The following is a 16,597-nucleotide window of genomic DNA, read 5'->3' as shown; positions in this document are numbered from 1 at the left end:
TTTGCAATAATTATTCGCTCTGTTTGCTTTTTTTATCTACCGACGCATATTTATTCAACAAAATGTTGAAGTTGTGAGAAAATATACATATACATATTTTGGGTATGTCCAGCGACGTAGCAGACATCCCCTAGACACGCCCCTGAAGGCAATGAAGCCAATGGCCTTCTCTGAAAATCTAGTTAAATAATTCGCTCAAAGAGCACCGCTATAATTAAAAATCCAAATTTTTAAAAAACTGTAAAACTGCATAAACAAAAATGTAAAAAGACTTTTTATTTACAGTAATATAAATGATAATTCAAATAAATTATTGTGGATTCCCAGTATACACAAGACGCGTTTAACACACTTAACGAAAAAAACGTTTAAACACGTTTTTTAGACGTCTAAAACACGTCCTGTGTTCACAGTATTAATTATTCAAACAAATAGATCTATTTAAAAAAATGCATATTTGTGAAAATGACCAGCATTGGTGTTGGAAAGAAATGAAAAAAATTAACTTAAAACAGCGTTAAAAAGAAATTACAAATTACCGTGATTTATTAAAATAGAACTTGATTAAATAAACATGCTATAAAAATCTATAAACATATCAAAACCATAATTTTTGAATTAAAAAAAAAATCATCATACGAGAATGTGTCAAAGACAGTCGCTTCGTCAAGTCCTCTTTATTTTTGATTTATACTAGCACAATTATGAATATTTACAAAATAAATATCAAAATGAACGATAACGAAACTTTTTTACTCGCCATTTAATATTTCATTAAACCTATTTTAAAACTTCTACTCAAAAATGATTCGGGCTAATTAAAAACTTTAATAAAAATAAATAGCGTATCATACAGGAAAATATTTCTACAAGCATATACGATTACGACTCACAACATGATACGTCATATTTTACGGTTAGCTATTGCTAAACAACGTCTTCACTAGACATCAATAAAGGGTTGACGTATTCAAATCCATCAAACTCAGACTGATCAATTTTATCCAGCAAAGATCTAGAAATAAATCAGCAAAGACTTAAAAATAAATCAGCAAAGATCTAAAAATAACAACAATGAAAATCTCCTTTCATAGACCTATTTTGACTTCAAATAGTCTTAATAATTTGTGACAATTTAAAAAAATTTCTAATAAAAATCCTCTTAAATTTCGACTATTAATGCAAACAACGATAAAGAGATTTGAAAAATAAAAAAACTATCGTTCTTAAAAATCTAAAATAAATACAGAAAATCTAAAATAAAGAAATACGAAATATAGAAACTTACGGATCATCAGGTGTCAAATGGACAGGTTCTGTTGTAAACTGCGGATCAAAGTTTGATAAAATATCATGTTCTGCATCTACTTTTGGTTTAAAAGGTGGTGCAATTTGTCTGCGTTCAAGCTATTAATTAAAAACCAGTAAAATTTTTTTATTTAAAATTCATCAGATCGTAAGTAAATTATTTCGATGATTGAAAATAAGATGAGTGTAAACAAGATAAATAAATGAATTTAAATTAGATAAAAGATTGCATACTGGCAAGAAAATTCAAACAAAACTTTAAATTTACTATTACTATCTGTACTAAGATATTTTTCGCCACCTTTGCCATGCCACCACCCTTGCCATGTTACCAATGGCAAGGGTGTAGCAAAATGGAAAAACGTAAGAAAATCATGTATTCTTTTAAAGGGATTGCAAGCCTAATAATACATTTATTATCATGTATTATTTGACTTGCTAAAGGTGAAAGTAAATAATTCACACAGGTGAAATAAAATCGACACAGATTAAATCCACACAAATTAAACAAGTGAAAATGGAAAAAAACGGCTAAATAGAACTTTTTTTACGACCTTTGTTTATGATAACACTGCTGAACAAGAATGTTATTGGCTTAGTAATCCTCTATAACCTTGATAAAACCTTGATATAATAACTGATATTTAGGTTATGCTAAAATGCTCTGTCTGTCTGTCAGCTGTCTCATTGTTCTGTCTGTGGGTCATTATTGACACAATAAAGACAGACAAAACAAACGACAGAACACTCGATGAACAAACAACAGAACACACAATAAACACAGACAGAACATATGACAAATCATATGATGCACCCACAGAACCCAACAGAATAATAAAACTATTTTTGAGAAAATAAATAAACAAACTATATAAAAAAGCATTACCGCTTCCCAATCCATTGGTTTAAAGAATATATGTGATTGTATATCGCTAAAACCTGTCTGTAAGTGACAACCTAAACGATCTTCAGGATTCTATAAGTAAAAGTAACATTTAAATAAATATGTATCAGCTTGTTGTAGTCGTTCTTTTGCTTTATTTATATTGTGTTACCATGTCTGTGTTACAATACCAACTGGGACAAAAACAAAAACAAATTTTTGAAAAACAAAAATTACAATATATATTTTGAGATAAGCATAAATCTTATTATGCTTTTGTTATTCATGTTTCAATGACTTTGATTTTTCTCACATTTGTAACACAAAAACTTACTTAGGCAATTACAGTAGAATTCAAAAGTTTGCGGACAATGTAAATAAAATTGAATTTTACTAATATTTCAGCACTCACTTCACTAAATCCAATATATTATATACCAAATAAAAGATTTTATGTTTACTGTTATGTTTCGAAAGAATATTTGATAATTTATAATTTACATACTTTAATTGATTTAAAAAGCTTAAAAACTTGCGGATATAATAAAGCATTTTACATTTTAAACAAACACTTTGTGGAAATAATTAAAAAGCTTCATATATAAGTGATTGAGGTCACGTATAAGAAAAATTTAATATCTCAAATTTAATAATTTAATAGTGAAATAATTGATAGCAAGTTTAAATGGAGCATCAGTTCAAATAGAAATTTGTTTCGTAAGACAACACAATTTTATGGAGCCAGTAAATCTGCTGACAGAAAAATAATGAAGAGATATAAACTTACAGGGTCCACAAAGATTTGAAAGAAATCAAGAAAACCATGCAAAACAACATATTATCAGGATAAAATGCTCATGATAATATGCCATAAACCATCGATTTACCTAAAAAACTGAAGCACCCAAGAAGAATTAGCATTACATCAAAGAATATTTTTAGGGATGAAAACAAGTTAACACAGTTCGGATCAGATGGAATTGAGTTTGTTTGACATACAGTAGATACAAAATACGATCCTAAATTCCAACTGCTTACTAGGGTGGCCAACTAAACAACTTTTTTTAAATGTCTGCTTTTACCCTCTAAATAATGATATAATAAATAAAATATAAATAATGATATAATAAATAAAATATAAATAATGATATAATAAATAAAATATAAATAATGATATAATAAATAAAATATAAATAATGATATAATAAATGAAATATAAATAATGATATAATAATTATATAATAAAACAATACTGGAATTAAAAAATTTTTGAAAAAAAAAAATGTTTTAGGAGTAGGTTAAGCATTGAGAAAAAAAATTACAATAAAAAAGTTTTGTAAAAGTGCATATTTTTAGTATAAAAATATCATTTTCTCGGCAGTGAAAAATAAAATAATAATTTTTTTATAAAATGATGCTTGTAAAGTTTTTATATAATTTTTCTCCTTTTAAGACCCAACATGATATACTTTTGAAGAATTTTTTAGATAATTATAGGGACCTGTCGGATGTTCAAGGGTCTTGAGCTACCCCTAAAAATATTTTTATTTTCAAAAATTTTTCAATTTTAGTATTATTTTATTTTATGGAACACATTTAGAGGGTGAGAGCAGATATTAAAAAAAAGAGTTTTTGGGATGTTTTAGTCGGGATGGTATTGATCTGCTTCATTGGTATACTGGAACACAGTCAACTGGTATCATTGGTATACAGTGTCACAGAATGCAAATTAATCTGAACTTTCCGTCCCGAGAAAAACCTTTTGAGGTATTGTAGTACACAAACAGGTCACATTGGCATAGATACCAAAATCAAAAACTATTACATCCATGGAAGCAAATTTGATTTTCGTATAAATCTCAAAATCAGACTATTTATGTAAATTATTATGTATTTATGTAATTTTTTTTTTTTTTTTTTTTTTTAGATTATTCACCTCCCCAAGGCCCGAGGGGGGCCACTACAGTCGAGGAGGCTACTCATTTTTTTTTTGTGTTTTTTTTTTTTTTTAGTTGTTATTCGTGGTACAACCCTCTCTCAACTCTTTAACTCTGAAACACGAATCTTGCCGAGCAAGGCCGCTGCGCGGAGAAACTAAGTTGAGCGCGGTACTTCCAGGGACGTGGTGGGAGTCGAACTCCGAACCTCTCGCTTACAAAGCGAGCGCTCTTACCACTACACCACTACCGCATATTACTATGTATTTATGTAAATTACTATGTAAATTACTATGTATATTACTATGTATATTAGTATGTAAAACATGGATGTTTTTTTGTAAAACGTCCATGTTTTACAAAAAAATAAACCATGTTTTACAACAAAAAAAGTTTTTATGCTCTAAATTCATTGATTCAAAATAGAAGATTATTTGTTAAGATAACTGAAAACAAAACAAAAAAATTTTAATATATAAATAATTCTTAAAATAATATTTTTTATGAAAAAAAAATTTAAAAGAAAGAAAATTTTTTTATGTTTGCAAAAATGAACTTTAAATAATAGTAAAAGAAAAAACTTTTTTTGTTTTTGAAACAAATAAAATACTCTAAAAACATTAAACTTAAGAAGATAAAAATAAATATACTTAAAAAGATAAAAAACTTTGAATTTATATTATAACTTAAAATAATAAGGTATTCCAATGCACAATCAAGAGTTTAAAATGCAAGCTTGCTGTTATAGTCAATCAAGCAGCTCAACAGTTTTGTTTGATAGTCTAGATGCCCATTTGATCTTTTGTAGCGTTGCTAATAGGTGCTGAAGTTGTGATGCATCGATTCAGTTGTTTGCTTTGAATATACTCCAAGTGAGCGATTGTGGTGGGCAAAAAATTAATCAACATGGAAAAAAACCTCATGTACCTTTGGGGTGATAGTTGTGTTTAGGAGATTCACATAGGAGCATCTGAACTCAGCAATCTTTAAAGAATAGTTATGTTCAAGATTATTGACAAAGCAAGCATTAACAACTGCATTGAATTTGCAAAGCATTTCAATGAATGGAAACGCCAAAAAGCAAGCATGGTTTTCAGCCAACTGTTGAAGCAAGTTAATGTTTTTCAGAAGCTTTCTTCCAATCATTTGCAAATTGCCCTCCATGAAATGACTTTTGCTGAATGTTTATCATTTTTGGTTATCTATTGCTATTGGCCAGATAAGACTAAGGCTCTTGAATAATTGGTTCACTACCCCAAGAAGCAAGTGAAGCTTCATGTGTGGAATGAAATCTATAATCAGAGTATCATATGAAATCATGATAATAAGTTCATGAATAACATTTTGGAAGTCCTTTGCTCTTGTGGAGTTGGCTCCAGCAGTTTTAAAAGTTTTATGATTACTTTGAATGGACCCGAAGATTCTGAGTTCGCCACTCTGGTGAAGATTTTTTGACTCCACATTACACCAAGTGCAAGGGTGAGTGCATAAATGAGATTGTAGACCACACACATGTTGGCAAGTTTCACACAATGTTGGCAAGTTTCATGTCCCATGATAAAACAAAAGTTATTCTATCAAGACCCAATTTGCCCAGTACCTGCCTGACATTTTCATAGTTTTCAGGAAGATTTTCTGAGATTGCATTTATCATTTGCCTCTTTACTCCAGAGTCTTTTGTGGAAGATGGAGAAAAAAGCTTCTTAGATGGAGGAGACTTATTCTGTGTCTCTAAGTTGAGAATTCCATAAGAAACTTTCAAGAAACCACCACCTCCATCCAATCCATCAAAATTATATAGTCTGATCCTGTGTCCCTCATCTCAATTATAGTTCTACTCAGTCTTTGCTAAAAACCTTTTTGACTCTGAGGTGTTACTTTTTGTTGTACCACAAATGTCTGAAGTAACAAACAAATCAAAAAGATGTTTTCCTAGTGAATCAAACTTGGCTCGAAAGTTTTTTTCACAATTCTCTGTGAAGTCACTTTATTTAGGGTTGATGCAAATTTGTTTACACTACGGTTTAATAATCCAGTCTGGCTTCAAACAACAATCCAGTCTGGCTTTAAACAACAATCAAGTCTGCCTTTGAACAACAAGGAGATTTTTAGCTATCAAGGCACATACAGCTGGAAATAATTCTTTATGTTTGGAGAGTCCTGAAAAAAAATTTTTTTTGGAAAGCTTTTGTATTTTTCTTTGGCAAATTCTTGGATACACACTTCTTTAAGCCTTAATTAACTCTTTTTAAACATTTATATATTTTTAAATTTAAAAATTATTAACACAAAAAAATACATTACCTGAAATCACAAGAAAAAGTTTTTCTTTTCCTTGATTCATTCTTACAGTACCATGAGGTGAAGGAGTCTTATTTGAACCAAAGTAGCTACTTTTTCAGCTGTAACATTGTCTTTTGTGGCGACATTCAACAACAACAACGTTCAACAAATTCTGTCTAAGCGTTTGGAGCAACTAAGACCTCTACCAATGATAAAAAAGCATGTTGAACATCCTTTCTCAACAGCTGATTGTTCTTTTGGATGAACTATTTGGGCAGTGCTAACTGGTAGAGGATTATATAGTTTTGTCTTTCCAATGCAACAAATCAAGCAGTCCCATGTTGACTATCTTGTAGTGTGACCAATCTTCACTGTTCGATAGTCAAGCAAGGATATAGAGGAGCAACTTTACCTGAATTTCTTCTTCTAAAATATCCCAATCAGCAATCGAGGGTTGTTGAAATCAACATGATTTTCTAAAACCTTTTGTGAACACTCAAACAAAAAATCAGTCATCACTCTGTTGGCTTTTTGTAAGCACAAAAACATACAGATTTCCTGCATTCATCATGATTCTTTGCTTTGATTGGAATTTTGAGAGAATAAAGCCAAGTTATTTTTTAAAGGTTAAAATTGTATTGTTACTATTTTATGTTTTACTGTGATTTATTTTAGTAAAAACTGAATTCAAAGCAAAACTACTAAAAACAAATATAAAACCACAATACAGTCTTTAAAACAAATTTTATAATCCAAATTTAAAAAAAATAAACTTGAAAACATTAATTTTTCTTTCATGGATATAGTAGTCTGATTTTGGGATATACATCAATGTGACCGCCTATTTGTGTACTACCATACCCCAAAAGGTTTTTCTTGGGACAGAAAGTTCAAATTAATTTGTATTTTGTGACACTGTGGGAACTATTAATCAAGAAGTATACAAAGACATATGTAAGAGCATCGAGTTACCTCATGTGAAGGATAAAATATGTCGTGGATGGATTTAGCATTAGGAAAACGATCAACGGGTAAATTAGTTCCAGAATTCTTTAAAAAGAGTAAAATTCATGTTTTGAAATTAATATCCTGATCAACTGATATCCTAAATTGACTTAGTTAAAAAAATGTCTTTAATTATTTATAGCAACATGTCGACCGTCAAATATAGATACCTATGATTATTAATAGCAACATGTCGACTGTCAAATATAGATACCAATGATTATTTATAGCAACATGTCGACTGTCAAATATAGATACCTATGATTATTTATAGCAACATGTCGACTGTCAAATATAGATGCCTATGATTATTTATAGCAACGTGTCGACTGTCAAATATAGATACCTATGATTATTTATAGCAACGTGTCGACCGTCAAATATTTGTCATTAAGCTTACAAATTATGCTAATTTATTCAGAAAAATCAAAGAAATATTTTAATCAATTCTCATTAATGTTTGCATTAATTTAGCTGACTTTATGCCTAGCAGATGCATAGCCAGATTATAAAGATTGTTCTACAAAATAATATTTATTTGTTTTGTATTTCTAATAAATTTTGACCAAATATCAATAAAAAGATTCCTACTTTTTTAAATATAAATGCTTTTCTACAAGTTTTTGAACTCATCAAAAATCATTATTATTTTAATCAATTAAAAAATACTGATTAAATTATCAATATTCAATCAAAACATAATAGTAACCTAAAAACCTTTTAATTGGTAATTAATATGTTGGCTTAAGTAAAGTATGTGTTGAAATATTATTAAAATTCAAATTTTTTTACCTTATCTGCAAATCTTTGGACGCTACTATATTTGAATATTCTGTATGCTTTTATAACCTTTAATGCAATTCACTAGAACTAAATTGATTATAATGTTCACAGTAAAAAAAATAAATTGTTCTATTGATTTAAAAACTAAGAGGTGTAAACTTTGCATAGTATGATCCAGAGAAGATATGCTCAATAGTATGATCCAAAGAAGATGAAAACATCATTTTATAGGAGAGGCCAGAAATTAATATTTATTCTGTTTTATATACTTAGCTTCTGTTTTGCAAGTGAAATTTCTAATTGAACCTCAGTTTTTTGATTCAACTTGGGAACTTGCTGATTCATTAGAATCTTACTATCTTAGATTAATTCATTTGAGGATTCAAAATATAATAGCATAAATACGATAGAATAAGATTTATAGAATCTAATTCTATCGTAAGATTCATAGAATTTAATTCTATCATAAGATTCATAGAATCTTATTTTATCTTCAAATAAATATATATAATACCTTTGATGTATTTTAAGTAAATATATGCAATATATTTACTTAAAATACATCAATATCAAGAAAAACATTAGAAAACCTAAAAACATGTGAAACTAATGTAATTTTTTAACAAAACTACAACAGAATAACAAGAGACTGATATCAGCAAAGAATAAACTGAATACTGATATTTTTTATTTAAAAATTTTCATTTAAGTAAAATTTCTATTTCATTTAGAGAACATTTTTTTAGAAAGTATTTCACTGGTTTTAGTAAAAACTTTTTTTTAATCAAAGATAACAAATAAAAACAAATTGAATGAAAAACCCTAGCTTTTGTTTAGCAGATAGAGTTAAAAAACTTATGCATATCATTGGTTGCTTTGTTACTACTGATAAAGTTGGTGCTCTACAGATGTTCAAATCTTCTTATTTATTTTCTTAAATCTTTTCAATTTTTTAAAATACAAAATAAATAATTCTATAGCATGATATTATATACATAATATATACATATCTCTATATGTAATTAAAATTACTTATTTCACCTGCCCAATAAATGGATGCGTAATTGATTAGAGAGATAAATTTTTAAAATACTTCAAATTTTAAAAAATATAAAAATACTGGGAGAAATTTGTCATACATTTACAATAGAGACTTATGTTATTGTGTTTACAATGATATTGATGTGATTATGTAAGTAGTTAAGACTGTGCTTTTAACTCACATTAAAGAGACAATTTTTTTTCTTAAAGAAAAAAGATTTTACATTCAAACTTTTTTTGTTAATAAAAAGGCGAAGGTCATTCTGGTTTCGACTGAAATTAAAAACATTTTTCTCTTTATTTCAAAAACATTTAAAAATAATTTTTACAAAAAATTAAAATGTGAAAACTTAAAAAAAAAAAAATAAAACCACAGATTAACTAACCTTATTGAGAAATCCTTTCAAACAGGATGCAGCCTTAACTGATAGCGATCGTGGAATTCTAATAGGCTTTTCCAAAATTACTGACAAATAATTTAATAGTTTTTAATAATTATTAAATTAAAATTAAATTATTAAAAAATTAAAAGATAGTAAAACATTAAAAATTATGAAAAAATCAAAAAGAAATTAAAAATCATTTAAAGAAATAAATAGTACAGCTCATTTAATTGAGCGTTCTTTTGGTTATTTTGCTGTGTAATTAGTTACACAATACAGAAGCCTCTCATCTCAAACTTTTTTATATTTTATAAAACTCTTACATTCTACAACTTAACCCACCTCTGCATTCATCATGATTCCACTATTTCAATATTTTATGTCTCTGAGAAACCATAATTATACTTAAGATAATTCTAAAAAACTTTTCTTAATTTTTTTTTTCACATATCTTCCACATTTCTTACTGACCTGATTTCTGCTTTATCTCGAATTTTTTTCCCCAATGATTACATACTTAATCCAAATTTCAAATTCTTCACTTACAATGATCTCTTTTCTTTATCAAAATTTATTGAAACAATATGAATGTAAAACTCACTTTTTTTCCTCCAGTTCGACCTATTTTAGGTCTAAAATACTGAAACTATATTATGTACCATGAAACTACATTATGTACCATGAAACTATTTACTGACCCATTAGTAGCTAATCTTAATACCATCACTTTATAAGTCAAAATTTTTCTTTTCAAAATACAAAGCAATAAAAAAAAAAAGCTGTTTAGTCAGTGAATAAATTCCAATAAATAAAAAATTCAAATTTTGATCATGAAAAATAATAATTTATTAAAGTAAAAACCTTGGAAAAGATAATCTTCAGTATTTTGATCCGGATTATCTGTTGCTGTAACGATATCAAATGGTGACCTACCAGCAAGCATCTCATAAAGTAAAACACCAAGTGCCCACCAATCAACACTAGCTCCTAATAAAAGTAATTTTTAATTCAATATGCATATAATGTTAGCATATAATGATTAGCATATAATGTTGTTATAAAAATGTAAAAATATGTACACACTAAAAAATAAAGGTAGAAATTTTTAGTTAAGGTAGGATATGTGATATACCCTTAGTAAGGTATAATTTTCTACCTTATAAGGTAGAAAATTATACCTTTAAGTTAGAAAATTGTATGACAAATAATTGTTTTTAATATAATTTTCCACCCTAAAAGGTAGAAAATTATACCTTTCTAAGGGTATATCACATATCCTACCCTAAGGTAGAAATTTCTACCTTTTTTTTTTAGTGTGTAGTAATAGTTTTAATAATTAACTATAATAAATAAATTTTGCAATAAATTATATATATATATATATATATATATATATATATATATATATATATATATATATTATACATATATATATATATATATATATATATATATATATATATATATATATATATATATATAAACATATATATATATATAAATATATATATATATATATATATATATATATAATATATATATATATATATATATATATATATTTAACTATAATAAATAAATTTTGCAATAAATTATATATATATATATATATATATATATATATATATATATATATATATATATATATATATATATATATATATATACATATATATATATATATATATATATATATATATATATATATATATATATAAACATATATATATATATATAAATATATATATATATATATATATATATATATATATATATATATATATATATATATATATATATATATATATATATATATATATATAGATCTATAGTTTGTTGTCTTTGGGAAGAGCGGAAGGAAAAAAGTCTAACAACCAGTTAGGAGTGTATATATATATATAATTTTTTTTTTAATTTTTTTTTAAAACACTAATAAGTGAGATTAAAACCTCCAAAAAAACAGTTATGTCCTTCACAAATTAAAACTCGTGCCATGACAATGATTTTTAATCCACTTGTTTGATTGGTCTCCAGTATATAACGTCATGCAATTTTTGACTTTAAATACAACAATATTTTAAATTTTCTTAGATGCTTTCAGTAGTTCAACTAGTTAATACTGATTAGTTACGGCTGATAAAGCCGTAAATGCAGCAGAGTCTTAGTAAAATTTAAGTCAAATTGAAAAGTCAATTCCATAAAATTGAAGTCAATTTAAAAAATCAATTCCAATTTAAATTAAAATGGAACAGCCACAGGCAAATGTACATTCAACTTTATGTTTAGTTTACATTTGGCACTCTATTAATCAAAAGAAAAGATTTTCTAGATTTAAATTTAAAATGTTGTGCTACAAACTCAAATACCCCTCCATTTTGACACAAACTGTCCCTCCCCTCCTCTTTCCGATTGCATGACATAATTTATGGTTAACTTCACTTATAACATTAGTAAAAACTATTAAGAAACAAAGCTATAAAAAAGGTGCAAACTTTGATAAAATAAAAGAATTAAATCACTTTTTGTAAACAATGCTAATATGTAATAAGCTTTTTACTCAGCTATATAATTTAAAATGTAGCAAAGTTGAATAAATCTTTAAAAATTTACAAAATAAATTATACAACTACAATAAGGTAAGTAGATGTAATTCAGAAATAAACATATATATATGAAATATATTTAAAATATATATATATATATATATATATATATATATATATATATATATATATATATATATATATATATATATATATCTTAATATATATAAAGGGCAATGTGTGTTTGTGTGTGTGTTTGTTTGTTCTCTATAGAAATCCAAACCGCCGGACCGATCTCGATGAAATTTGGCATGGGGGTAGTCCTCGAGGGGGAGAAGGTTCTTAGCTGGGTTTTGACCCCGTACCCCGACCCCCGGGGTTAAGGGGGCCCAAAAATAGGCCCCCCTGACCCCGGGGTCAGGGGGGACCATTTTTTAGGCCCATTTTTGTGTACAGATATCAGGTAAGCCAGTTTAAATATTGGCCCGGGCAACGCCGGGTAACTCCAGCTATCTTATCTTAATCTTCTTAATATATGTAAAGAGCATTGTGTGTTTGTGTGCGTGTTTGTTTGTTTGTTCTCTATAGAAATCCACCGATCTTGATGAAATTTGGCATGGGGGTAGTCCTCGAGGGGGAGAAGGTTCTTAGCTGGGTTTTGACCCCGTGCCCCGATCCCCGGGGTCAGGGGGGACCATTTTTTGGGCCCATCTGTGTGTACAGATATCAGGTAAGCCAGTTTAAATATTGGCCCGGGCAACGCCGGGTAACTCCAGCTATCTTATCTTCTTATCTTATCTTAATCTTAATATATATAAAGAGCAATGTGTGTTTGTGTGTGTGTTTGTTTGTTTGTTCTCTATAGAAATCCACCGATCTCGATGAAATTTGGCATGGGGGTAGTCCTCGAGGGGGAGAAGGTTCTTAGCTGGGTTTTGACCCCGTACCCCGACCCCCGGGGTCAGGGGGGACCATTTTTTGGGCCCATTTTTGTGTACAGATCTCAGGTCCGCGAGATTCATTATTGGCCCGGGCAACGCCGGGTAACTCCAGCTAGTATATATATATATATACATATATATGTATATATATATATATATATATATATATATATATATATATATATATATATATATATATATATATATACATATATATGTATATATATATATATATATATATATATATATATATATATACATACAAATATATATAATATATCAATTTATGTTAGTAAATCAAACTTACCATAATCCTCTCCTCTTAATATTTCAGGAGCTATGTAATTTGGTGTACCACAAAAAGTGCTAGTCTTTTCACCAGGATGTAATCCTTCCTAATTAATATAGTTGCAAATACATAATATATAAGGTAATATAAACATAATAATAATAATAAAATAGTAAAACTAATATAAAAAAAAAAGTAAAAGGTCTACAAACTAATCATAATAATAAAATAAATAAAAACTATTACAAAATGTTACAAAACTATTATATCATAATAAATGAATTAAATTCTTCTCACCTTGCACATGCCATAATCAGTAAGCTTAATATGACCGTCAGGGTCAAGCAAAACATTGTCTAGTTTTAAATCTCTGTAAATTATGCCTGATAAAAAAACAAAAAAACATAAAGAGTATTAATACTGAGCAAAAAAATGAGTTTAAATTTCTTTTTTTTTCAAATTAGTTTTTTAATAGTTTATTAAAGATTAAAAAAATTGAAAACAATTATTTAAAAAATTATCAAAAATAAATTAACTAAATGTGTTAAAAAAGCATTTAAAGAACCTCTTTCATGCAAGTAATTTAAAGCACAACAGATTTCTGCAGCATAAAATCTAAAAAAAATTTAGTTCATTATTTTAGTACAATTTGCATCATTAAAATAATAATTTAATTAATTTCAAAAGTATGATTTATGTATTTCAATAACAAATAACTGATTTTATACTCATCTACCTACTTTTATTTCAGTTTACTCTTCTTTTAAATATAACTCTTAGTATAATCATGTTATCAAGTTAATTTATCTAGATTCAATCAAACCAAGCCAAAAAAATGTTCAAAAATGTAAAATAATGTTAAAGTAAAGATTTCTATGTCTTAATATTCATGAACCATCTTTCTTGAGTTGAAATATTTTACCATTAAATTAACAATTCCTATTATTGATTTCTGTTTATTATTATAATATTATTATTAGCTACACTATAATATAACTAGTAAGTCATAGTTATATCGTACAATATTATTGTATTAAACCTATGCTGACTTAATATAACAATGTTGATCAACAAATCAATGCTGATTTGCTGATGGAAAGATATAGGAATGATTTGTGTATTTTAATAACAAAAAGCTGTAGCAACAATTACTTTTTATCAATTACTAATTATTTACCAATTATCAAAATCGTAATTCAAATTCTTATTAGCTATTTTAATAATTCACTGTACAGTAGAATTTTATTTTTTATGAAATTTTGAATCACTAATTCACATTAATGGTATTTCATTTTTTCAATACTCTTATGTTAATAGTTTTAGATATTGACATAGCTGTTAAATTAACTATTAAAATTACTTATTAGTACCAATCATTACTTGAATTTCCACTTGCACTAATAACTGAGCATATTTTATTTTTGAATACTTTTTTTGATGTGACACATTGAAGTGACACAATTTATTAAAGCTTGTGAGTTTGATGTGACACAATGAAGAGACATTCATTAAATGAAGACAATGAAGAGACATTCATTAAAGCTTGTGAGCTTATTATTATGGTTGAAATTGGTAAATCATCTATTGTCCGGTGCTTACCTAATTGGTATGTAAAAGCTAATACAACAGAACACCAGTAAATGTTCAACTAATGGGTGTGGTATTGTTATTGCAATAGAATAGAAAAATTTCAAAAGACTAAACTGTTTGTAACTCTGACATTAAAAACTCTCCTGCCTCAAAGCTCTTGGTTAAGTAAAGGTTAAAGATTTTAACTGCATCAAGCTACTGCCTTGTAAAAGGTCTCCTAGACAAAGAATTTAGGAGTAAGTAGAATAATTTGGTTGACCAACCTCTTACTCCTACTTTATCTATTAGGCTGGCGTAGATTTTCGACTGTTCTTTTTTCAGATCTCAGTATTGATGTCTACTATCCTTGGATTCACTAAGACTCCTAAGTAAAGTAGTAACATGCTTGGCTTGGACATATACTTAAACACCAATTTATCTACTTATCAAGAAATTAGGTTTAAACACTCTGACCATTCTTTTATTATCATCTTTCTTTTTGTTCATTTTTTAACTATTGATGTTGTTCATGACATGTTTATCACACTGAATGGCTTGGATCTAACACCACTAACCCTGCAGGCACTAATGCACATAATTTCTGTATTTCTCAATCTCTTAGTCAGATAGTTGACTTTGTGACTCATTTTCCAGACAATCCTTTACTTTCACTACTTGACTTGGACCCTGACTCAAGTTCAATTTCACTTTTTTCTCCTTTAGACAGTTCTGATCATGCAATGATCACAATGTTTCATCTTGTACTTCTTCTTCTGACTCACCTTACCACCCCAACTACTACTACCCTAAAGCTGACTGGAACTCATGATTCCTCCCACATAACCTTCTTGATCTGGGCAGATATGGAAGCTTTTATTGCTTTTGTCAGTTCCAAATCAAGCTCCATTCTACTCCATGGTTTTCACTTTCTTGTGCAGCTGCTATACCAACTATAACAACTTTCTTCAGAACAAATGCCTTTTTATTATAAAAATTTTATTGTAAAAAATCAATGTGAAAAAGTGCTGTCTGATGCTAAGCTCTATTATTCTCAGTATATTAAATGTTGCATCTTAACTCAGTAGTTGGGATCTAGAGAATTTTTAAAAATCTTCAACAGTGTCATTAACAAAAGTCTATCATTCCATTTCTAATTCATGGATCTGATTGATCTCTCTAAACTATTTATAAGTGCTTGACTGAACCTTTTTTCTGGAAAATTCTGACCTTTCCAACTATCGTCCGATCAGTCTTCTTTTTGTTATTAGCTAGGTTTTTGAGTCTTAAAACAAATTTCTAACATCTTGATTAAACCTGCTCTATCTACTAAGTTTGAACCTTTTTGCCATTGTCATAAAGTTGCATCTCTTTCTATTTTCTTCAAATGCTACCATGGTTTCTGCTCAAAGGAGCTAAGATCTCTAGTTCCTTCAACTAAAACTCATTCTCGCTTGGCTCGTCACTCAGCAAAGTCTCATTTGTTTACTGTATCTGTCCCAGCATGTTCTAAAAACCTTATTAATCTAGTTTTTTCCCCAGACTTTCTTTGGAACTCTCTTCCATCTTTATGTTTTCCTGACACAATCAGTCTTCAACTTTTCAAGTCTTCTGTCAACCATTTCCTAGCACTAT

The 16,597-nt window shown here is 27.9% G+C and overlaps 1 protein-coding gene across 1 annotated transcript in view; it reads right to left on the bottom strand.

The window, feature by feature from the left end:
• Window positions 1–227: 227 nt before the first annotated feature.
• The window catches only part of LOC100197654 (protein kinase C iota type), a 48,785-nt gene continuing 32,415 nt past the window's right edge, over window positions 228–16,597 (bottom strand). The window contains exons 12-19 of the mRNA XM_065800563.1: window positions 13,962–14,011; window positions 13,694–13,779; window positions 13,415–13,502; window positions 10,485–10,610; window positions 9,627–9,706; window positions 2,195–2,284; window positions 1,289–1,407; window positions 228–1,015 (exon numbers count right to left, since the gene is read on the bottom strand). Of these exons, the coding sequence (XP_065656635.1) occupies window positions 928–1,015; window positions 1,289–1,407; window positions 2,195–2,284; window positions 9,627–9,706; window positions 10,485–10,610; window positions 13,415–13,502; window positions 13,694–13,779; window positions 13,962–14,011 (727 nt within the window). The 3' untranslated portion in view covers window positions 228–927. The remainder of the gene's footprint in view (window positions 1,016–1,288; window positions 1,408–2,194; window positions 2,285–9,626; window positions 9,707–10,484; window positions 10,611–13,414; window positions 13,503–13,693; window positions 13,780–13,961; window positions 14,012–16,597) is intronic.

The sequence above is a fragment of the Hydra vulgaris genome, chromosome 06, assembly GCF_038396675.1.
Source record: "Hydra vulgaris chromosome 06, alternate assembly HydraT2T_AEP".
Lineage (NCBI taxonomy): Eukaryota > Metazoa > Cnidaria > Hydrozoa > Anthoathecata > Hydridae > Hydra > Hydra vulgaris.
The sequence above is the reverse complement of the archived record's forward strand: the minus strand, read 5'-3'. Positions and strand labels throughout refer to the sequence as shown.